The sequence below is a fragment of the Nicotiana tabacum genome, chromosome 12 (assembly GCF_000715075.1).
Source record: "Nicotiana tabacum cultivar K326 chromosome 12, ASM71507v2, whole genome shotgun sequence".
Lineage (NCBI taxonomy): Eukaryota > Viridiplantae > Streptophyta > Magnoliopsida > Solanales > Solanaceae > Nicotiana > Nicotiana tabacum.
Window position 1 is genome coordinate 114,515,471 of NC_134091.1, and position 25,919 is coordinate 114,541,389.

General features: G+C 36.3%; 1 protein-coding gene across 2 annotated transcripts; it reads right to left on the minus strand.

The window, feature by feature from the left end:
• Positions 1-5,593: 5,593 nt before the first annotated feature.
• On the minus strand, positions 5,594-12,033 carry LOC107817091 (ubiquitin-conjugating enzyme E2 variant 1B-like). Of its 2 annotated transcripts, XM_075226836.1 has the most exons (6): positions 11,927-12,033; positions 11,747-11,779; positions 10,042-10,181; positions 6,541-6,670; positions 6,342-6,464; positions 5,594-5,843 (listed from the first exon to the last, which is right to left on the minus strand). In XM_075226836.1, the coding sequence occupies exons 2-6, from the start codon at positions 11,775-11,777 to the stop codon at positions 5,785-5,787; spliced, it is 483 nt and encodes a 160-aa protein (XP_075082937.1). In that variant the 5' UTR covers positions 11,778-11,779; positions 11,927-12,033; the 3' UTR covers positions 5,594-5,784. The 2 variants fall into 2 exon arrangements, with proteins under 2 accessions (XP_075082937.1, XP_075082936.1); XM_075226835.1 differs by lacking the exon at positions 11,927-12,033 and having other exon boundaries at positions 11,747-11,917.
• Positions 12,034-25,919: the final 13,886 nt, after the last annotated feature.

The window sequence follows — 25,919 nt, forward strand, 5'->3', positions numbered from 1 at the left end:
GTTGATTCATGTACGACACATACAATATTCAAAGAGAAAAAAATATTTCTCTCCTTTAAGTATGTGTAAGGCAGATGTTACTACAATTTCAGATAGTAATAATCTAATTGAAGGCTCTGGAAGAGCTACTATAACTCTGCCTAGGGGAACAATACTTATCATAGATAATGCAACGTTCTCCTCGAAGTTCAAGAGAAACTTGTTGAGTTTTAAAGATATTCGTCGAAATGGATATCATATTGAGACAATAGATAAGAATAATCTTCAATATCTCATCGTTACCAAGAATGTCTCAGGCCAGAAAAGGGTTATTGAGAAGTTCCCATCTTTATCTTGTGGCCTGTATTGGATAAGAATTAGTGCAATTGAGGCACATTCTATCGTAAATCAAAGGGTTACTGATCCCAATACATTTGTATTTTGGTATGATCGATTGGGACATCCTGGATCAATTATGATGAGACGAATTATAGAGAACTCAAATGGGCATTCATTAAAGAATTTAAAGATTCTTTTAAATAATGAATTTTCTTGCACTTCTTGTTATCAAGGCAAGTTAATCATTAGACCATCACCAACAAAGGTTGGGATTGAGTCCCCTGCATTTTTAGAACGTATACAAGGGGACATTTGCGGACCTATTCACCCACCTAGTGGGTCGTTTAGATATTTTATGGTCTTAATAGATGCATCTTCTAGATGGTCTCATATGTGCCTATTATCATTTCGCAATCTCACGTTTGCAAAATTATTGGCACAAATAATTCGATTACGGGCACAGTTTTTCGATAATCCAATTAAGTCTATTCGACTTGATAATGATACTGAGTTTTCATCCCAAATATTTAATGATTATTGCTTATCAATTGTGATAAAAGTGGAACATCCTGTCGCTCATATTCACACTCAAAATGGCCTTGCAGAGTCTTTAATTAAACGTCTCCAATTGATAGCAAGATTATTACTCATTAAAATGAGGTTACCCACTTCTGTTTGGGGTCAGGACATTTTGCATGAATCAATGCTAGTTTGTCTCAGACCGACAAATTATTATAAATACTCAACGTTGCAATTAGTTTTGGGTCACGAACCTAATATATCTCATTTAAGAATTTTTGGATGCGCGGTATATGTGCATGTAGCACCGCCATATCGCACCAAAATGGGTCTCCAACGAAGGTTAGGAATATATGTTGGGTTTGAATCGCCCTCCATTATTCGCTACCTCAAAACATTAACGAGAAATTTGTTCACTTCTCGATTTGCAAATTGTCGATTCGATGAGACACTTTTCACAAAATTAGGGGAGAAATTGGTGAAACCAAACGGAAAATTTTGTGAAAAAATCAATCATTGTCTCATCTTGATCCACGTACCAGTATTTGTGAAAAAAAAGGTGCAAAAGATTATTCATTTGCAGAAAATAGCAAATCAAATGCCAGACGCATTTACGGATCTGAAAAAGGATAACAAAATTGCATATCCCTGCAGAGAATGTTCCAATCCGTATTGATGTCCCTGTTGGACAATCTTCTAATGTCATAGCTAATGAGTCAAAATCATGCATAAAGCTTGACAAACCATTGAGTTCTAAGGTTCGAAATCCTAGAGAAATAAAAGAACAAATGATCAAGATGACACTACGAAATAGTCTCATGAAGAAATCCATGATTTAACCAATCCTGAGATTCATGAGGAAATCAATGAGCCTGAGACTTAAGAAAATAAGGAACTATCAATAAATCCAATCGATATTGAGATAGATTTGAATCGATTGGATATAGTGGTGGATTATGTCTTTGCATACATTATGCAAAATAGTGAGGATCTTGAACCTCAATTTGTTAGAGAAAGTCGACAAAGACGTGATTGGCCAAAATAGCAAGAAGCAATCCAATCCGAGTTGGATTCACTTGCGAAACGTGAAGTTTTTGGGCATGTAATCCAAACACCTAATAGTGTTAAGCTTGTTGGCTATAAATGGTTCTTTGTATGTAAAAGGAATGAGAAAAATAAGGTACAAAGATATAAGGCACGCCTTGTTGCACAAGGATTTTCACAAATGCCTGGTGTCGATTATGAAGAGACGTATTCTCCTGTTATGGATGCTATAACGTTCCGTTATCTCATTAGTTTTGATGTCCATGAAAAGCTTAACATGCATTTAATGGATGTGGTTACATCCTACCTTTATAGCTCACTTGAAAATGAGATATACATGAAAATTCCCGAGGGATTTAAAATGCCTGACGCGCATAATTCAAAATCTCGGGAAATATTTTCAATCAAATTACAAAGATCTTTGTATGGTCTAAAGCAATCAGGACGAATATGGTATAACCTTCTTAGTGAGTATTTATTAAAGAAAGCTTATATAAATGTTGTCATTTGTCCATGTATTTTTATAAAGAAAACAACGTCGGAGTTTGTTGTACTTGCCGTATATGTTGATGACATAAAACTTATTGGAGCTCATACAGAACTCCAAAAGGCAATTGATTATTTAAAGAAGGAATCCGAGATGAAAGATCTCGGAAAGACAAAATTATGTCTCAGTTTGCAAATTCAACATTTGGCAAATGGGATTTTTGTTCATCAATTTGCCTACACAGAAAAGGTATTGAAACGGTTTTACATGGATGGAGCACATCCATTAAGTACTCCGATGGTTGTTCGATCACTTGACGTGAATAAGGATCCGTTCTGACCTCAAGAAAAGAATGAAGAGCTACTTGGTCCTGAAGTACCATCTCTTAGTGCAATTGGTGCACTAATGTATCTTGCTAATACAACAAAGCCTGACATAACTTTTTCAGTTTGCATGTGGAGGCACTGCCATATATTGGCGATCGACTAAGCAATCAATCGTAGCTACTTCATCTAATCATGCTAAGATAATTGTTATTCATGAAGCGAGTCGAGAATGTGTATGGTTGAGGTCAATAATACATCTTATTCGAGACAAATGTGGTTTCTGCTGAAGCAACTGTTATAGGAACTGTTAACATTATTTTATAAGCAATATAAGCATTTGGAAAAGAATCATCAAGTCTTTTTATTTGATTGACTATATCGATTAGAGTATTATTTTCTACTTGTACTATTTCTCTTAACACTTTTAATTCGAAAAATAAGTCTAAACCATCAATATCAGAGTGATTGTTATGTTTTAAGGAACATTCAAGACTAAGACAATATTTTTTAAAATTCTCGTCATCTAATGATCTGAATTTTTTTACCACTAAATAGGAAACCAAAGATATTTTCATATACTTCAAACTGTTCAAATCTATTTTGAAGTGAAAAAATGGATTGATCTACTATGTATAAGAAGTAATCAACTCTAAAAGATTCTTCAAGAGACTTTGTGATTTCATTATCAACATTCTCATCAAATTATTTCTTTCTATGTATTACACGTTTATTACGAAATTCAGGTTCTATATTCATCTCAAATACAATTTCCTTAACTGAAATCATAGCATTTGTAAATCCTTCAATCTCAAATGCAGGTTCTAATATTTTTTAGAAAAAGAAATTAGACCTCTTAGTTGATCTATGGCAACATCAATATGCATATCTTTTGATTGTAAACTTTTGCTAACTAAATTAACAGCAAATAATACATCGTACCAAATAGTGATGCCCAATAAAAACTCAAAATTTTCAAGCTCATATGTTGCTAAACAACTTACTTTACTTTTTTTTTTTTGGATCGTCCCTAACTTCTACTAATTTTATTAAAGTATCTCTTATTTGTGAACCCTGAAATCTTATTGCTTTAATACTTTCAATACGACTTTCCCAACATGTTTCTACTATTTTTAAGTACGTCAAATCTTTACTTTATTAATATATCTAAAAGATTTTCTTTCCTTTTATATGAAAAACTACAAAAGTATTATATATATATATATATATATATATATATATATATATATATATATATAATTTTTTTAAACCTATAAACCTATAAAATATATTATTCCTAAAAAATGGGGCCCCCAAAAGTCACTTGCCTTACCCCCGTACACTTTTAGAGCCGGCTCTGGTTGGAGGTCTACCATTAAAACCCAGCACACTAATTCAAACTTCCGCACATTATGTGAGGAGGTTCCAACTCCAGCGTACATACAAGGAATTCCACCACCAATAGTAATACAATCCACTTGGAAAAGTTCTAAACTCTATAGGGAATTTTCAAATTGTGCTGAAATTTCAAATATGGCATCTATTTCTCCCTGAACAAAATAGATGGCGTTTCCAAAAAGTTCAATATTAATTAGTAATAGATTTATAATTTTGGAGGTCGAAAATTATGTAACCTAAAAAAGAAAACATCTGGAAAAAGATCGATTATCTATACAAGTCATTACCCTCTAAGCAATGACTCTTCTTCGATAGGATTAGTTCATAACTCAATGATGTTTTTACATTAGTAATGGTTAAAAATACATTGAGGTTAAATTCTGGAGTCTCATATCAAGAGCAGAAGTAGTTTTCAAGAAGCATAAGAAGGCAAAAATAATTTTATATCTAACTTCCCTCAGGCAAGAGATTTGATATCACAAAACATATTGAGTCTTACTCAAGTAATGGACTTAAAAAAAGGAATATTTTACACTAGATACCTGTGAAACAAAATTTTAAAGAACTCATGTTTTACTTTATGTATAGTCATCCACCCTGATTTCTGCTCTCTTTTTCCCCCAAGAGGATGACATAATAAAAATTTCAACAGAATTTCCCGAAAATTGAACTATAATCAAACATCTATTCCTTTGTTGATTTCCTCTTCATTCCAACAGAGTATTTTGATTTATTTTTTATTTTTTTGGGTTGGGGGGGGGGGGGGTGAATTTGAATTAGAAAAACATTACTTGTTGCGGAATTTAAGTGTACAATGTATTTTTATTTTCTTTTTTTGAACTCAAACAAATACTTTTATTAGGCTGAATCAACAACCAATAAGTTTACAATAAAACTAGGAGCAAGTGTACAATGTTACTTTTAGAATCAGACTAACCAAATTTTATAGTGATATCTCATCAAACCGTAAAATCTAGAAAGCCTATAGCTGTTGCCTGTTGGGGACATCCGATAAATAAATGGTTATAAGATTGTTAGCTATAATATAATATTAAATACTAACAAGTCACAAAGTTTATTTTAAAAAAGACTGATAAGAAAAATTCATTGGTCAAAATAAATAATATTTGGCCTTCAAAGTCAAAGTGAATAAGTACTATTGGAATAGAAGAAATTTTTTACACATGACAGAAAAACTGGGGTTATTTTGCTAGCTTGTAGAAAGTTAAAAAGTGTGCACATTACCAGGAATACTCTTCAGCAACTAGAATGAAAGTTAGAAGAAATCCACATTTCAAGATCTTTTTCCAGAACATCTAAAGGTTGATATAGGAAGCAAAATAACACTTGGAATCACATAAATATTATTGTTCCAAAATCTACACTGAAGCCATTTCAATACCTTAACATGCTTCACTGAGTATTTGAGGGGCAATCATCGACTCTCTCTTTAAGCGCCATCACTGGTATTCTCAAACAAACTTGAGCATCATTCAGGATATGATTTAAGTCATGAAACTAGTTTGCCTTATTTATACAGTTGGAAAATTGGCATTAAATAGCTGTCCACCCCATAATTAAGGAGGATTCAATAAGAAGTACAAAGCATATACGCGTTGATACATACTAAGACAATGTTTGGAATCATCTAAGTATTAAGATTATATACATTATTACCTTCAGTATTTCATTCAATTACATAATGCAGCATTTCACCACTAAGCCTTTCTGATCCACCCGGCCCTCCTCATTGCCTGACAAAAGAAAGTACAGCCTTGATTCAGACTATCGCATTTTTTTTTTCAACATCCTATTTGACGTAACAACAAAGACCATTACCTAAACTGATCGTATTGAGACATTAAATCAACATGCATCAACATATACTGAGATATAGACATGACAAACTGAATGAAGGGGAAAAATAAATATGCAGACGTGTAGATGCTAACCAATCCTCTTCTCGGAATGCAAATTCTCTTTGGAATAAAATTAAACAAGCAGTGCAACCTAGCTTTTGTTCAGGACGTTGATGCTATGTAAGATACAATTGAGGAACTGTGCAATCTGTAACTATGTTTTGTAGCACTAGGTTAGTGCTCGATCTCCTAATAATAACATTATTTATTACTTATCAAACAATAAAAGGTTAAACAAGCAGTGAAGAAAGACCAATATGTTTTAGTCTTATTAGTTCGTATATATCCATTAAGAAAATAAAAGCATAAAAGATCAACCTAGTGATGACTCACCATCAGAAGGCTGAGATAGTTTTCGATTTTGGGGAGACATCATTTCCTTTTTCAACTGCATCAATATATCCTCCATTGTGTTTTCCCTCTTCCAATCAGCAAGCATCGGGAAAAGACGTGGCTCTACCTGATAAACGTTCTCACACATAAGACTGTTTTATTAATATCAAACCTAATAAAGTCAAATAGAAAGTAGTACCTACCACACCAGTTTCATAATTTACACAGCTCATGTTAATCCTGGTCTGGAACCTTACACCAGGTGGCTCATCTGGATACTCCTTTCCACAAAATAGTTTCAACTGATAGATCCTACCTTCATGTACAGTCTGTCAAGCATTGCATGTCAGTTAGCGCACATAATATTTTCTCTCATTACTGCCGAAGCCACCATGAGTAGCAAACAATTCTTTTCTTTGTCTTACAAAAATGAGTTAAATACAAGCTAGAGGCACATTTGATCGAAAGGTTGCTGTCTTGATTCCTAATATTGGATTAACGCCATTAAGAACCCTAGAGAGGTTTCCAACAATTACAAAATGGACGTTTTTTTATTTACAAAAGACCGCATTTACTTCAACAAACGGTAAACAGCTAAGAGAATTAAGGTCCTCCAAATTTTATCAACAGCTAACTTGTCGTTGTTACCTCATCAAATTTCATTTTATTACTTAAAATATATCTTTCTGCCCACCTACTGCTGACCTCTTGTTTCTTGTACCACACGTGGTGGTTGAGAATCAAGTTATCCAGAAGTGCAGAGTTGCAGAGTTGCCCAGCTGGAGGCAGGTCTCCATTACTCTGTCATTTTGTACTTTTTCTTCCATTACAATATTTTCAGCTAAAATGCATTGATGCTTCACTTATTTTATATACCCGTGTAGAATAGGTGTGATGTGGTCCTCATGCAAATTCCTCCAACCAACAATTACGCCTCAGTCCCAAATAAGTTGGGGATACATAAAACTTGCCAATTCACGATTAAAGATACATAAAAATTGGCAAATAAAAAAATGTGAGTGCCCATACTGAGTTCATGTAACATAGATTTTCATAAGCATTTGAATTAGAAAGTATGAAGGTTGTGAGATGGAAGGGTATCGCAGTTGGTAGGCAGTACAGCAGTTAAATTTTTATTCAAATAGTATCTCGGTTAATAAGAGGACAACATTGGCCTTGGTGTTGAGGTTAAATGTGTTGGACACCGTCGCACGGGGCTAAAATTGAAACTGAGGTAAGTGCAATATTTTCATATTAGTATCTTATCCAAAGAGTAGACAAGGTATGTTTAGGCTGTGTTACAATGGCAGAATCAGTACACATCAAACACGAATGTCTGTACGGGTATCTGCAGCTTTGCTAATTTTTAGTGTGTACCCAAAAATTCACACCAAGTACTCACTCATGCCCATGTCACACCCATCAAACACCGATATAGTGATATGTCAAACGCAAATGCAGGATTCATGTAATATGATCCACTTTGGTCGTCTTTTCCCTTTTTCCTTTTTTCATTGTGCTAACTCAATTTCATCTATTGGGATTTTCTTTTTTTATTTGATGAAAAGGTAAAGCAAAATTTCATCAGAGCAGGTATCACGCAAGAACTACACAAACATAAATTCAAAAAATTCCTAGTCAAATTGCACAGACAATACCTTCTAGAATGACATTAAGTACGAAAAAGAAAAATTCAAAACAACCAAACACCCAATCAGAAGTGTCGAAACGCCTTGAGGTCAACACCTAGAAAATGTGCCGTTCCCACAGTTTATTCAGTCTGAACTACATTTCCTAAGTTTTTCTTTCTCTCTTCTTGTTCCCCTTTTCTAGACTGTTTCTCGCTCTTCTATATCTGTCCCCCTCATTCTTTATCTATCCCAAAACAAATAACAAGTATTTCAGGTACAGAACTTGCAGGTGAACCCCTAGAAACTTTCCTGCAATTGCAGTCCTTAACTCCTTATTAGTCTTTTCTTTATAACTGTGATGTCCAGGCCAGCTTGCGCGTACCTCGACTAATTCCACGGGATATCTGCTACCTCCCACCATCAATCGATACTAGGTAACTCTATCCACCTTATTATTCTAGTTTCTGCTATCTACAGTAGGATATCTTTTTATTGTTAGTTTCTGCTATTTACAGTAGGATATGTATGCTACTTTCTACTCTACCATCTTCTTATTCATCAAGTAGTCCGAGTTTAAAGATTGAAGCCCTTCTATGAAAATCCAAGTGTAATTTTCAAAGTTTTTGTGACTCAAGTGTGTCCTTAGTTCCTTAAGGCGGAAACTTAATTATCTTTAGATGTATTCGGAACAAAGTCCGGTATACAAACTTGCTCGTCAAGTCATTAAGTAGCAAAGAAAGTCTAGGCCTCCAACTAATTAAAATTCACTCTTGCACTCTAAGTCATCACTCTTGGCTCCTAACTATTATGTCCTGCTATATGCACTGTATCATTCTTTCTTTAGCAGATTATAAATGGTTATGACTCATATCCAGCGTCCTGTTTTTTCGGCAGGACGCCTACTCTCTCTTCTTTCTTTTGCTACTACTCCTACTGCTTACCTTCTACCTTCTTCCTCTTGGACCTGAGTCATTACTATTGCTCCCTAATTATTACATCCTATTACATGAATTATATCATGCTTTCTTCAGAAGATTGTATGAACAGATTTTCTATATGAAAATTCATTATGAGTCAAAATTGACATCCCGTAAGAGGGGATTCCCTCTCTCTCTCCGCCTCTTCAATCTTCCTCCACGGTTTGTTTACCTCCCGCTCCATTTTTTGTTTTTTTGGATCAGTGGTGATAACGGTGGTGTTCGGACAATCTTGTGTGCACCTCGACTATTCAGCCGGGTACTTGCTAGCTCCCACTAACTGAGGTACCAGGTAACTTTGCCTACCGAGGCTTTAGGCACCCTCTTCTTCTTCTTCTTCTTCTTCTTCTTCTTTTTCTACTGCTGCATCCTGTTCAAAATGAATGGACTTGTAGTTGCTCTTTTCTATTTAACCCAAGATACACTTTCTCCAACAAATTAGCATATAGACAAGGCATAATCAGCCCCAAGTCCCCTTTCTCTCAGCAACATCTTACTGTTATTTTTCGGATAGCCTCCGAAAGGTGTCCAACAGTAAATGCAACATCACGAAGTGTGATCAAATAGTCAACAAATTGAACAGTAGATCAGCCCGAAAAGTTTACATTAACAGCAGAAAAGTACCATGAAGGCCTAATTACAGTCACAGCAGTACAGCTCGACAGTTATTGAATAAGCAAGATATATCAATATATCTTATAACTGGAATTCAATTAACTTTAGGTCCCATTTCAATTGGTGATGTGAACTCATAATGTGAAAACCCCTAATGTTAATGTGACAAGTATTTTCATAGAAGTAACTCATATTACTTTGTTAGTCCTCCAACTGGAGTAGTAAGATTTCGAATGACATCTAAATTGACAAGATTTGAAATCCTTTGAAAATGATTTAAAACATACTTTAGATGTCAACACGAGAGCTGCACCTCATTAATTCATACATGCAAAATACGATTTTTATGTGCAACTATATAGATGTCATGTCAAATCACTTGCATTCAAATGGAGCAACAGGAAAACAGCTATTCAAGAGCACAGAAAAAGAAGAGTTACAAGAACAAATGTGAAAGAGCTGAGAAAGAAAGCCTACATTAGGAGGACCAATTATAGTTCCTGTCCATGACTGCATGAACACATCATCCGCGTCATCCATCCCGTAGCTGACAGTTCCATCCCCTATTCCCTTTTCTCCTCTTTCGAGCTCTTCCAATAATCTGAAATTCCTCGGGACTGGACATGAACACAAATACTATCAGGTAAATATTACATAACATGATGATATGGTGTGTGGGATGTAGCACATTAAGAAGGGGCTTCCTCGAAAAAGACTAAAGACAAAGTTACTGAACAATATCATGTTATTGCAATTATAAATGATTAAGTAAGCAGTTTAAAGCCACAAAAGGGGCAGTGTAAGAGTAAATGTCATTATACTGCTTGTCCATTGAACGTTTTAAAGAAAATTAATGTCAATTCAAATAAAGAAAGGCATCCCGGAAGTCTTACAATTTTGTTAATTCTCTTTGAACTCCAAGTAAAGAGGATAAGAACACTTCCATTAGCCTTATATAAATTGAGCTCCAGACAGATTTCTCGTGAAAATAGTTGTTTTTAGAAAGCTAATAAAGATAACTGATTACGTGCTTACCACAATTATCAGCATTGTAGAAAGGTCATGCACGCATGCTAAACAGAAAACTCAAAGTGGGACCTAAATTAGAACCACTGTCATCTCCATAGATGAAGTCCTTAGCCTTTTCATTTTCTACTTTTGAGACTTTTGTAAAGATTGATCCGTAATTGGAGCTTCAGAAGCAATGTTGTTTGACCCATTCGCCCACCACTCTAATCAAACATGACATAACTCAATGTTTAAGTGTTCAGTTCGATTCATTTTGACAACTTCTCTGGTATGGACGAATATAGCTGTTAAGCTTGTTCTTTTTTAATTATATAAAAGCAGTCTGTATTTACAGTTATAGAAAAATCACTTGAAGTCCTGCGATCCCTACTTGTTTTTGCATCATGTTGTCTTACACTAGTTGCGCACCCAACACATTCCAACATTTAACAAAATCTTCTAATGCGGGTGTGTCATAAATCATATTCCCCATCCTTACTTCCACATTTTTCAACATCTACATCTCAGATACACTATCCTCTCTCTGCAGTTAAATTCGGTTTCCAAAAAAGTAAGACACACACACACAGAGAGATAAGCATTATAAATCGAGAAAAGAAACTCGAACTGCAGTATAGATTAAGCCCCCATCAGTAGTTTCTTATCCATAGCATTTCGGAAGAAGTAAAGCGCAGCTACATATTACAAAAGAATAGTAACCCTATCAGTAGTTTCTTATCCAGTTTTTGTACAGAACCTCCAAACTTGGCACCAATTCAGCTGACATCTCTTCATCTTAATTGGGCAAACATTTCTGTTAACAAATTCTTCTACTTATCCATAAAAGCTCACACCAAGTTCACCAGATTCATTCAATAGGACAAAAAATTTAAACTTTCTGTGTCGAAAAAGGCAAATAATCATATGCCCACCCACAGCGCACCTATCATAATCTGGGCAAAATCCAAGAAAGAAATCCTACTCCCCAAATACCAAAAAGGGTTTAAACAGCATAAGAAAATACATAAATTGTAAGCACATGAATTCATACAAAAGAAAAAGACTTTCCAGTAACATATAAAAGAGTTATACAAAGATATACAACTAGATTAAGATCAAGTTTACAATTAAAAGAAGAAGAAAAAACTGGAACTTTGAAGATTTTGAAGCTTACCTACAACTTTTGATGATCCTTCTGATCCCATATCTTGCAGCATCCAAAACATACAAATTAAAGGTTTTTGAGTTAAAAACCCAAAAGGGTATTCCTAAAAAGAGGCAACAAGAGAGAGAGAGAGAGAGAGAGAGAGAGAGAGAGAGAGAGAGGTGGGGGGAAAAAGGGAGAAACTGGTACCAAAATCAAGACAGCAGCTTTATGGTGTACTATTCACAGTGTGAAGTTACTTTCACAAAGGTTTGAGGATAAGATTCAGGTAAGAGGGAGAAAGATTTAATTCTGTAGTTCATTACTTTAATTATATAAATAATCATGTTCACATAAGATCACTGGGAAAAAAAAAAAACATAGAAGATTTGCCGAAAAATATAAGTAAAAATTTAGTAATGTTATGAAAATAATTATATTGTGTATGTCCATTTATTACTCTGTCTTTCCGAAAAAAATTATCTATTTAGTACTCTGTTGAAGTTTATCTACAAGTATCTGATGCAGGGAGGTTGCAAGCAGCTCAATGAAATGATTTGCAACATATTCTTATTAAGCAGGCAGATTGCAATCAGCTCATGAAGAAAAGCTGATTGCAAGAAAAGCCTTGAAGCTGCTTCCTGAAAAGCCTCGCAACTGCTTTATTTCTTGTATAAATAGAGGAATTTTCAGTTCATTATATACATAAGTTTGAAGTTTGAATAATATATTAATCTCTCTCTATACTTATCTTCAGTTTATTTACTTTACAGATTTTATTTTATAAGAAGTAAGATCAGATTCTTTCTATTTAAATTTTGATTGGTAAGCTCCATACCCTTCGGAGTTGCCGTGTCTAGAGCTTTACGTACATCTTTATATATATATATATATATATATATGCAATGAGTAGAATATCTGAAAATAAAACGTAAATGAAAAAACTCTTTGCATGATCGTTTTTAACTATTTAGATGTTAAAGAATTACTCTGATAAACTATTTTTCGTATTATTGAAGGAGGATTAAATCGTTAAACAGAGTTCATTTCCCTAATTTCATTTGAGTAGGTAGAGTGAGTAATAGTCTTTTAGGCCCGCAAAAATCAGCTTATTTTGAGAAGTGTTCTTTTCAAAAAGTTTTTTTGGCGAGAAGTACTTTGTGTTTGGCTAATATACTTAAAAGCACTTCTGAGCAGTAATTAAAAATTGACTAACTTTTAAAAAAATGCTTCTAAGGATATTTTTCTCAAAAGTATTTTTCAAAAAATAGTATTTTTAGAGAGAAGCTACTTTTTCTGTTTCTACTCAAAAATACTTTTCTTTCCTCTAAAAACTTGACAAAACACTTCAACTTCGAAAAAAATACTTTTAAAAATAAATTGCCTTGAAGAAGCTTGTCAAATAGGCTATAAGTTGTTAAACTAGCTAGTCACTCAACTTTGATATTGGGATTTCATTCTAATTTAGCGCCTTGTTTTTTTCAAAATTAAAATATTTATAAAATACTCCACTAGCAACACTTGATATAATTGACATTCTATTACTAAGTATTTTAAAAAGTTCATAATTTTATTGTCAATTGAATTAATACTTTTTTTTGGGTGAATAAATTTTTTATTTCACCAAAGGAATTATGTATAGGTATCTAAGCAACAAAAAAGTTCTAGAGTTAGGCATGAAGCCTCAAAACTCTCAGCAACTACAGAACTTCTAAGCAGTTACAAAATTATCCGCCTACTACAATCTACTGTAATAACCTTTTAGTGTAATTACGCAATGAGTAGAAGTTTAAGCTTTCAAGCCTTCTGGCCATCGTATGCTTCATGCTCCCTCTGCAGAATATGTCTTGAATTACTTGTCTTGTAATCATCCCAAGACTTCTTTGGTTACTTTGAAATACCCTTAGATTCCTCTCTTGCCAAATGTAGTAAACACAACCTGCAAAGGCCATTCTATAGATCTCAGCATTGACAGTCTTGCCTTTCATCTCGGTAACAACTTAGTGTAGTTCTTCTTGCCATGTCATCACAGGTCTTTTTATCCCTTGCCATAGAAGCATCTTTCCCCATAATTCAGTAGAAAATTTGCACTAAAAAAAGAGATGTGTAATGGTTTCATTATGCTCTTTACACAAGATACACTTTTGTTCGATCCCCATTTGGCAAGCTTGTCCTTTGTATTCAATCTACCCCAAGTAGCCAGGTTTAGAATGAATATCCACTTTAGAGAAGCATAGTTGTTGCAAGTCAATTTCCTCCATAGAAAATTTACAAAGGTACCACATAACAATTGGTGTATTTTTTTAATAGAGAAGTTTTGCATTCGCCTCAGTTCATCAATATCAATACCAGCATCTGTGATGTAATGTTTAGCTTTCAGTATCTTCAGCAGCATCCAAGAGACTTGTTTAGGTTCTATCTCCCAAATTTCTCTCTTCTGAGTATAATAAATGTGGACCCATTGAATCCACAACTTATCTTTTTCCGGCATAAGTTCCACAATAACTTGCATATAGTTGCTCTATTCCACATCCTAACATTCAGAATATTGTAGCCTTCTGCTATTTTTGGCCAACAAACTTTATCCCATGCTAGCAATAATTTTTTTGATAATGCAGCACCCCAAGTCCATAAGAATGCTCTGCAAGTTGCTTCAATCGTGTGAATAGTTTTTTGGGGCGGCATAAAGATTTGGAACCAGAAGGTTTGTATGGTAAATAAGACATTCTTTATTAGTTGAACTCTCCCAGCATAGGATAAGTGTCTAGCAGTCCATGAGATTATTCTACCCAGCATCTTGTCAACCAAAGGGTAACATTGCATCACGGATAATCATTTAGTGCTCAACGGGACACCAAGGTATCTAATAAGCAGCTCCTTTTTTGTAAATCCCAGAACATTTAAAATTTTCAGCTGTGTATCTCTTCCAACACCCCCAAAATACACTGAGCTCTTATTAATATTTGCTCTCAGTCTTGAAGCCTCAGAGAAATAGTTGAAGCGGTTGAAAAGAAGTGGAGCTGAAATAACATCCCATCTACAGAACATGAGAAGGTCATCAGCAAACCCAAACTGTATAATCTACAATTTATCACATCTGGGATGAAAATTAAAGTCTGGATTACTCCTCAATGTCTTCATCAACCTATTGAGGTACACCATGGCCAAGATAAATAAAAAAGGAGACAACGGATCTCCTTGTCGTAGCCTCTTCCTAGCTGAAAATGGCACACTAGACTTCCAATACTAGATGTGATAATATATCACATTCCCTCAGTGATATTCCTGAGGGGTAATATTGGATCACAAAGAAAATATTTTTTAATAGTAAAAATAACAATAATAGAAAAAAGGTGTCTTCAATAATTTGTTTAAAGAATTAGAACATTTCCAACTCATAGGTAAGTATAGTAATTTTTTCAAGAATCATTCAAAAAGTTCTCCAATTGCCTTGCAACTACCTTATCAATTTCGTTTATAAAAAAAGTATAAAAATAGCTAGTACAAGCTGTAGTAGAAGACAAACTATATATAAATATCACATTTCTCGTCCACACTACTTCTACAACCTTTGGAACTTCCCTACGAACACTAAACATAAATGATAAATTTGTGTTTAGTATAGCAATTTGTTCCAGAGAAATTTTAAATTTAAGATTCAAATTGAAACTCGAAATAGATTTTGAAGATGTTATTCAGATTTTTAAGCAATCTTTTTTCCTCAAGGGAAAACAATATCCCCCATCATAGTGAACCTCTTCTTGTGATCGGGATAAGGTAAATACCTCCTAGCTGGGAGCAAATCGGATCAGAGTTTTTTTTAGGTAGCCATTGACCTACGATTATCCTTAAATTTTCGTGTTTAGTGGAGAAGAAGCGAACAAAAGTTATTAGGCTGAATCAACAACCAACAAGTTTATAATGAAACTAGGAGCATACTCCCAATATAAAGCACTAGCATAATTTTTAGACACTCTTGACAAGCAAAGTGCAACTAGATTTGCTTGACTCTTCACCCATAGCAGAAAAATATTAGGATTTCTTCTTAACAAGAAACGACAATCTTCTAAATACCCTTCGACCGCCCTAAAATCTTTACTTGAGGAGTTATAAGAAGTCACAAATTCCTAGGCATCACATTCAACTATACCGGGGCCAATAAGTATTGAATCAACTAGACAAGAGCAAAATGTAAATTTATAATTTATGCATGATTGATACAACCTCGAAAAAACAAAGAAGCTGCAGTCACAAAAAAACCTGCCGAATCACGCACAACAGTCCTGTTCCACGGTAACTCCTAATAAGAAAGACAATTGTATTTATATTGTATTTAGATCCCATGTGGAGGCTCAAACCAAAACGGGATCATAACTCGAGTGGAAGCACTCACTAGACCTCTCGATTACTTTTCAGCCATGGCAATTGTCACGACCCAAAACCCACTATAGGTTGCGATGACGCCCAACTTTGCCATCAGGCAAGCCAACGGTGAACTAACAACTTAATTATTTATTTTATTATTTTTAAAATCATAATTGTAATTAAGTAAGGAGGTTTACACCTTTAAAATCACGGGTACGTACATAACTAGTAGTCTTAAAAAGGAAATGAAAGGTGATAATAATATACAAATCCGTAGTCATCATCTAGAATATCCCAAAACTCGATGTCACAAGTGCATGAGCATTTACTAAGGAGTACAATAATAATACAACATCTGTCTGGAATATAAATAAGACAGGATAAAGTAATTAATACGATGGAGACTCTGTGGGCTGGGATACGTAGCCTGAAATTTGCAGCTCACCATAAAGTCCCTATAGCAGTTGCGCCTATGCGCCAAGGTGACCACCAAATAAACCTGTCAGATCCTACACATTTAGTGCAAAAGTGCAGCATGAGTACGTAAATCAAAGCGTATCCAATAAGTATCTAGCTTAACCCCGGAGAAGTAGTAATGAGGGGTAGACATCGACACTTACTAGAGGTCCAATAAATCAATATAATAAATCATAAGAAGATATGAAGCACACAACAATAACGGGGTAAAAATCTGTAAGATACATAATCTTCCTAAAATTTCTTTTAAAGGTATGAATTTTCCAGTCTTGTATTCTACCTCAACAACTGAGATGTATCAAGTACCAGTATCAAACGGATAAGAAATACCATATAAAATGTCAGGCATTAGTGGAAGGATAATTTCGTAAATATTCGGACTACCAGCGAAATAACGCACTATTATGCCGATGTCCTTCGGTCCGATCCAGAATAATATGTACACTGCCGAGGATCGAGCGGCATTGAACCATAGATACATCTATTATACTGCCGAGACGTTCGACCAGCTCCATAAGAAAAGAAGTAAATTACCGAATTATGAGACACGTACTTACAATACAGTACATGATCACCAAGTGAATATAACCTTTACCATTTCCCAAATAACTTGCCAACAACTCAAGGTGATAAGGCTCGCCTAATATATACATATATTTATTAATCAATTTTAATTATAAATTTAATTAATTAAGCCAACAAAATGAGTTCAAATAATTCAAATATTACATGATAAAGTCATAAGTCTACATGGACATAAACATGGTTTAGCTACGTACGGACTCTCGTCACCTCGTGCGTACGTAGCACCCATAACTAGTAGCACATAACAATTACATCACCTAGGGGTAGTGTCCCCATCACAAGGTTAGACAGGAGACTTACTTCGCTTCGAAGTTCCATAACCGGCTCCAACGCCTCTCTAACACTTCAACTCAAAGCCAAACGCTCCGAAACTAGTCAAATAATGTGCAAATCAATCAAAATATACTCCAATGCGTATAATTTAATAATTTATAATAATTCTCAACCCCGCTCGAAAAGTCGACAAAGTCAACCATCGGGGCCACGTGCCCGGATGCCGAAAATGTTAAGCTTTACCCATAACATCACGAACTCAAATATATAATTTATTCTCAATTCCACGTCCAATTTCGTGGTCAGCATCCAAAAATACCATATTCTAGTTTTTTCTCTTAAAATTCCACAATTTTCATAAATATTTGTGTTTTAATCCACATATAAACCATGTATTTAACTCACAAGGTGTAAAAATCACTTACCTAAAGTTTGATGATGAAAATGGCACTCTAAAATCGCCCCAAAGTCGGCTCCCATGGAAGAAATGAGGTAAAATGAGACAAACCCCTGAAATATAGCTTCTGCCAAGGTATTTACCCTTTGCGGTCGTGGAAAATGCTTTGCGATCGCGAAGACAACTTTTCTCAGCTCAAAATTGCCCTTCGCGATCGCGAAAAACAAGCTGCCTAACTCCTCCAGACAGTCTCTAGTATAATGGTAATAACTTTTCGTACAAAACTTCAAATGACGTATGGTTTGACTTTCTAAAAACAAAACACCAGGGCTACAACTTTTAATTTGAATTATCTCCAAATTCCTTATAGATTCCAAGATATAAGCTTCCAAAGTTAGCCCTATGCAACATAAATTTCTTCTTCGCGAACGCGAATCTGCCTCCTTGAACGCGATTCACAGATCCCTTTCTCCCATTTTTCTCTTCGCGAACGCGATCCAATGTCCGCGATCGCGATGCACACCATTGTAGACGAAAACCAGCAATTTAAAATGGCCTAGAAATAGTCTGAAACTCACCCGAGCCCCTCGGGACCCCGTCTGAGCATACCAACAAGGCCCAAAACATGAAACAAACCTGCTCGAGGCCTCAAATCACAACAAACAATATCCAAACTACGAATCGGCGATCAAAATCCTTCTTTTAACTTTCAAACATCCAAACATTGTCGAACGCGTCCGAATCATTCTTAAACATTCTGGAATGACGCCAAACTTTACGTACAAGTTATAAACCACGATACGAACCTATTCCAAGGCTCGAAACCCCAAACAGACATCGATAACACCAAAATTCACTTCAAATCGAACTTTAGAAATTCTTAAACATTCAAAATGCCAACTTTCCATAATAGGCGTCGAAATGCTCCCGGATCATCTGATACTCAACCCGAACATACGTCCAAGTCCAAAATTATCATACGAACCTATTGGAACCTTCAAATCCCGATTCCGAGGTCATTTACTTAAAAGTCAATCCTCAGTCAATTCTTCCAACTTAAAGCTTCCGAAAGTAATCAACTCTGAACTTTCCGAAATTCGATTCCGACTATGCGTACAAGTCATAAAATATGAAGTGAAGCTACTCAATGCCTCAAACCTCCGAACGACACGCTAGAACTCCAAACGACTAGTCGAGTCGTTACATTCTCCCCCACTTAAATATACGTTCATGCTCGAATGTTCCAAGAACTATTCTAGAGTTGTCCAAAAGCATTATTTAACACCTTGTGCACCTGCCCGTGCCACCACAACCCATGTGAGCACATTAGCTTGAGCCAAACTGAAGATCCTCCCTATAACCTTGGCTAACATGCCTTAGAACCAAATTCCAACATTCATAATTCTCCACGAGACCCAATTCTAGCATACGAACACCGCATAAATTCCTATACACTGTACCAAAATTTGATCATGCTCATATGCTAAAATCACACCATGCACCACATAAGTCGCCTGCCCTAATAACATCCTCCGACCACAATAGTTGAAATTCCACGAATCGGATGCATGCAATACACCTCTGGACAGATATAAGCCATGTTCTAACTCTCGCAATGCCGCCACAGTGAAAGAGATGTGCTGAAACTCATTATCACCTGCCGAATAAATAAATCATGGGGGTCTCTCCACCTGACAAGAATCATTACCTCATTCTGAACTGAATAACGATATTCTCTTTAATATACCCTACATAAATCTGATCGCACTGATCTCAGGTCCAATAACCTTGTCTCTCCCAGTATAAGTTGCTCGGGCAATAAGTCACCTCAAATACTATCTAAAATCTCATACAGCGCCAACTAGATGTAACTCGAATGTGACCCATTGGGAAGAACGAACTCTGGCAAAGAACTATCCAGCCCGCGTAATGAATAAAACGGCCAAACTGATGTTATGGTTCTATATCAGAGATGGGAAACAAGGTACACAAAATAAGTATAAGGAACCGTACTTAACATCTCACTATTGCGGCGTGCAACCTGATCAAAATATGACATTGTTGCGCCGCGCAACCCAATCCAATCATGACATCATCGCGGCGCGCAACCCGATCCACATAATATACCCGTGGAGGCGTGCCACCCGATCCAAACAATATACCCGTGGTGGTGTGCCACCTGATCCACTCATAACAATCAATAAGGAAACACCCATCAAACCGAAATGCTTATACTTATGAAATGCCGAATATCGACCACAAGCAAGCCATAATACAACCCTGGGGAGACAGATAGTTCCATAAGCTACAAAAACCCAAGCATGACTCAGGTACAATAAATGACCTGCATCTCGAGAGCCATCTTGCTCATATAACACCACAAGCTACACGGGATCACAACACATGTGCGAATAATCAAGTCGTCTCACAACCCACCTGGCACAATTGAGTATTACATGGAATAGCTGATGACGAGAATAACATCCAACGCCCGAAGACTCCTCGGTAAGAAATGTTATGCCAAATGAACACATCCGACCTGACGTAGAGTACACACCCACATTAGACCCACCAACGGACCCCAAGCCGATTATGATCATACCATACTGAGCCACAACTTTCCAAGGATCCACAATGGCTCTATTCATGACACACACGAGCAACCGTCCAATCCGGAACAAACTCCCATAGTCCATAACCAAAGGAATAGAGTGTCTTCCAAGCATAAACTCTCACGTTAGCAATAGTACCATAATCTTCATACTTGGTTTCAATATTTAACAATCAAGTGACTAACATGTTACACTTATACGATCTCCTCGTGGGATATACCCCCACAATCTTCCGCATCAGGTAGTAAAATCCGAACATTAATGGCCATCGACCATGCTATTTCCATAGTGCTAGTCAAGCATCCGCAAATCAATACACGATGCCTCTTATCCCGGACATCATTCTCAAGCGACAATAAGATGATTCTAACTTACTCTAAACATCTTAAATCCCCCCCTCCCCCGCTCCTCCAAGCTCGTGACATTCTTGCTAACATTGAACTGCAACCTTGATCTTCCACTTCCAATTCCCATGCCGCTCACTGCACCTACCATGCCACTACGCGAGAGTACAAGAATTCATCATAACCCCTGAACCACTAGTGGAATAAGCACCATTGGCTAGGAACCTTTCACTTAACTCATTTGAACTATTGCAACACACAATTGAATCCCCTAACAACAGAAAATACAAACCTCAAGTCGTGATATAAACTGTCATAGCTCTTCCGGGATCCATTTACACATAACAAGGCCATTAGAATCAAATACCTCCCAAACCAATCAAATTATGGTGGTTGTCAAGCCCGCACGTACAACCACCAACCAACTGTATAACTTAACGCACTGAAGGAACTGATCATTGTCATAATCATGCTGATTCAAACCATTACCAACCGACCCAACTTCCTCCAATTTACTCTTGACATGCCTTAGAAATAATAATAGCTCCATTCAAAAATATAACAAAACTCGATCAACACTCATCCCGAGTGACCCAAATCACGAGATCACATTGTCTCAATACCCACTGCAAAATGTCTCAATACCCACTACAAAAACTCAATCCTTAACCATACAACAGACCCAAAATCCTTAGACTTACATCCTTGAACCCATTAGAGACACTATTGAGAGTCACCCAATCTCACCTGATCCCGAGTATAATCAAACTCCAACGCTCTATTAGCACATGAACACTCCCGAAGAAGCAACCAGATGAATTATTTTCCTTGTACATCACCTCCACAAGAAGCATAAACTCTAAGTCTTCCCAAAACCTGCACATGAATCGATAAGGCCAAATATAACACACATTCATCAAGTTTTTTGCTCGAATTACCCCTGATGTTTTCTTTTCTTAGTCATAAATAATCCACCAATGCACAGATAACCAGAAACCGCACAAGCAGACAAACATACGACCCAATCGTAGGCGGTTGGCTCCCCCACTTAGCTTTAAGCTACACGCACATAAATCTAGAATTCACAAGGATTCCTCCTTCCCAATTACTATGATCTCGCACCATTAACTCGCCAAACCTCTCGAAATCTCTTGTTAAACTCTTCCTAAAACATCCCGAAGTATCATCCATAATTGACTATTCGACCTATTGCTTGGTAGTAAGTAGAACACCTTGTAGAAGCTTTATTAGAAATCATGCGACCGTTGACCTGCTCATAGGAGATAACTCACTTGTGGAATTTTCGTACTGACATCTTCCCACGACGTTGCACTGGGTACAACTACTATGAAATCAGTAAAACCTCCTAAGCCCATGATCGTCCATTGGCTGTACAAGTCTGTCCATTCTCCATTAACATCAACTGAAAGTCCGACAGCACATTCCAAACTCAAAGTCATGTTGTATCCAAAACGATAATCAAGTTTCCACACCCCTCTTCATTTCAAGCAAACTCTTTTCTGTCGTATTCAATCTTCCTTAGTATAGTAACCACTATTCCAAATAAAGTTTGTAGACCTAGTCACTTTCCATCATGACTCTCAAATCGCTCTAAACTTTCTCAAGGCACATGGCTATCCTACCACAGAATCCATACACCACTCTGTCACTCCCACTTCGGCCAAACCATCTCCTTTAAGCAACCTCCCGACCTCTGCTTTTCATACTTTACCTGATAATAATTCAACCACCACGAGACACCTTCCACCATGTCCTTCCTCAATCTTCGCTGCACAATTGCTGCCTCAAATCAAAATCCATCTTTGTAGCACCTAAACTAATAAATTTGCTACCAACTCTAAGCCTCCTTGAAGATCATCTTTCTGAGCCATCAGTAATAGAAACACTGATTCAATTATAGAGCCGCTACACACCGCCATATCTTACAACCTCTTCTCAGACACTATTTCACAACACCCTGCCCCGAAGGCAAATCAAGAAGACCATAACACCTGCGAGCCTTAATGCGTTCAACAAGTACGACGACACCACATCACAATTCAGAGTTCCACCATGCTCGGATATATCAAGTCTCATTACTCCATCAACCAAAGCCTGGACATTCATAGTCTGATTGCCTTTCCTCCGCTGAAATTAAATGTCGAAACTCTAAATCATGCACTGAGAAATCCTCCTTTCGAGTCATGCATTGCCTTGACACATAAACAAGCACCCTACCATTACACCAACATTGTGCGATAACAACGCATGAATATCATGATAATATGTGCATAGCCTCGAAACCATAGAAAATACAGATACTGGACTGAAACAGCAGAACACCCTTCCGCAAGGCGACGATAATAGCCTGGCCAAATACGCAGGGAGAAATATCCTGCACCACGTTTGCAGTACCACTACAACTCCTCGATGCCCAATTGATAATAAGCGCTCCACGTCGCACAAGATTGAGTAGGAAGGAAATAAAGGCATAATCTCCAATGGAATCAAACCGCACGAAGAGGAATCAAGAAGGGAAGTGCTCATAATAGATATGTAGCTTCTCGAAGATAAGTACAGACGTCTCTGTACCGATCCTCAAGACTCTACTAGACTTTATCATGACTCGTGAGACCCGAGTGAACCTAAAACTCTGATACCAAGCTGTCACAACCCATAACCCTCTATAGGTTGCGATGGCGCCCAACGTCGTCGTTAGGCAATCCAACGGTGAACTAACAACTTAATTATTCATTTTATTATTTTTGAAATCATAATTATAACTAAGTAAGGAGGTTTACACTTCTAAAATCATGGGTACGTACATAACTAGTAGTCTGAAAAATGAAATGAAAGATGATAATAATATAAGTGCATGAGCATTTACTAAGGAGTACAATAATAATTCAATATCTGTCTGGAATGTAAATAAGACAGGATAATATAAGTAATACAATGGAGACTCTGTGGGATGCGATACGTAGCCTGGAATTTGCAGCTCACCATAAAGTCCCTTTACCAGCTGCGCCTATGATCCAAGGTGACCACCATATAAACCTGTCAGATCATGCACATTCAGTGCAGAAGTGCAGCATGAATATGTAAATCAACGCGTACCGAGTAAGTATCTAGCCTAACCCTGGCGAAGTAGTGACGAGGGTTCGACATCGATACTTACTAGAGGTCCAATAAATCAATATAATAAATCATAAGAAGATATGGAGCACAAGGCAATAACAAGGTAAATCTGTAAGATACATAATCTTCCTAAAATTTCTTTTAAAGGTATGAATTTCTCAGTCTTGTATTCTACCTCAACAGCTGAGATGTATCAAGTACCAATATCAAACGGATAAGAAATGCCACATAAATGTCAGGCATCGGTGGAAGGATAATCTCGTAAATATTCGGACTGCCAGCGAAATACACGATTATGCCGATGTCGTTCGGCCCGATCTAGAAAATGTGTACATTGCCGAGGGCCGAACGACACGAACCATAGATGCATCTATAATATTGCAGGGCGTTCGGCCTGCTCCACAAGAAAGGAAGTAAATTACTGAATTACGAGACGCGTGCTTACAATACAGTACATGAGCACAAAGTGAATATAACCTTTACCATTTTCCAAATAACTTGCCAACAACTCAAGGTGATAAGGCTCGGCCTAATATATACATATATTTCTAAATCAATTTCAATTATAAATTTAAATAATTAAGCTAAAAGAATGAGTTCAAATAATTCAAATATTACATGATAAAGTCCTAAGTCTACCCGGATATAAACATGCTTTAGCTACGTGCGGACTCTTGTCACCTCATGCGTACGTAGCACCCACAACTAGTAGCACATAACAATTACATCACCTAGGTGGTAGTGTCCCCCTCTCTAACACCTTTTGTCAAAGCCAAACGTTCCGAAAACTAGTCAAACAATGTGCATATCAATCAAAATATACTCCAATGCGTATAATTTAATAATTTATAATAATTCTCAACCCCGCTCGAAAAGTCGACAAAGTCAACCCTCGGGCCCACATGCCCGGATGCCGAAAATTTTTGAAGATAAACTTTACTCACGAATTCAAATGTATAATTTATTCTCAATTCCACGTCCAATTTCGTGGTCAACATCCAAAAATATCATATTCTAGGATTTTCTCTTAAAATCCCATAATTTCCATAAATATTCGTGTTTTAATCCACATATAAACCATGTATTTAACTCACAAGGTGTAGAAATCACTTATCTAAAGTTTGATGATGAAAATGGCACTCCAAATTCGCCCCAAAGTCGGATCGAGGGGTGGGCGTCGGTCAGTTCGGTCGGTTATTATGAAAGTACGGTTCGGTTTATCGATTCTCGATTTTGTAATATTAATGACCAAAACAAACCAAAGTATTTATAGTTCGGTGTGATTTTTTCAAAGTTTTATTCGGTTATTTTCGGTTTATTTTTTCGGTTTTAAACGGCTGAAGGAAATTTTATGCTTCTCTAGCAAAAGGAAATAGATTGTCATAATGAATGAATAGAAAAGAAGATATTGGTCCAACAACCATTGCACATAACATAGACGATATTCTCAGTTCTCATGCAATAAACAAGGCTGAAATTTATTTGATGTTCGTCCAGCCCAGCAAATTGTCATTTTGAGATAGAGTTCTCTTAGAGGAGGCAACAGAGAAAGACAGCGGCAGAGTGATATTGTCAGTTCTCATGCCATTGTTTATTTGCTGACAATATCACTCTCATGACTAGTTTCAACTGATTTGTAGGTGAAGAACTAGGTTCGCTTTCAGATGAACCCACCTCACTTACTCTACTTTCAAATTCTGCCATCTATAAAAAATCTATAAAAAATCGAATGAAAATAAAATTAAGGTCGAAACTCCTATAAGTCTATAACAAATAGAACAACAAATTTTGTGTATATCAGATACAACTTACAGACTAAGAAAGTGAAATTATATAATATCTGAATCAAATTGATCTAGTATAATGTTTAGAATGTCCTTAATTCTAGAACTTAATAAAATAAAATCAACATACACAAAAGAGGAAGTACTAATTGAAATATCCTTAATTTGAGAGATGTTGCTGCTTGTTGATTGAAGATAGTTTCTCAAAAAAGATTGATTTTTTATTAG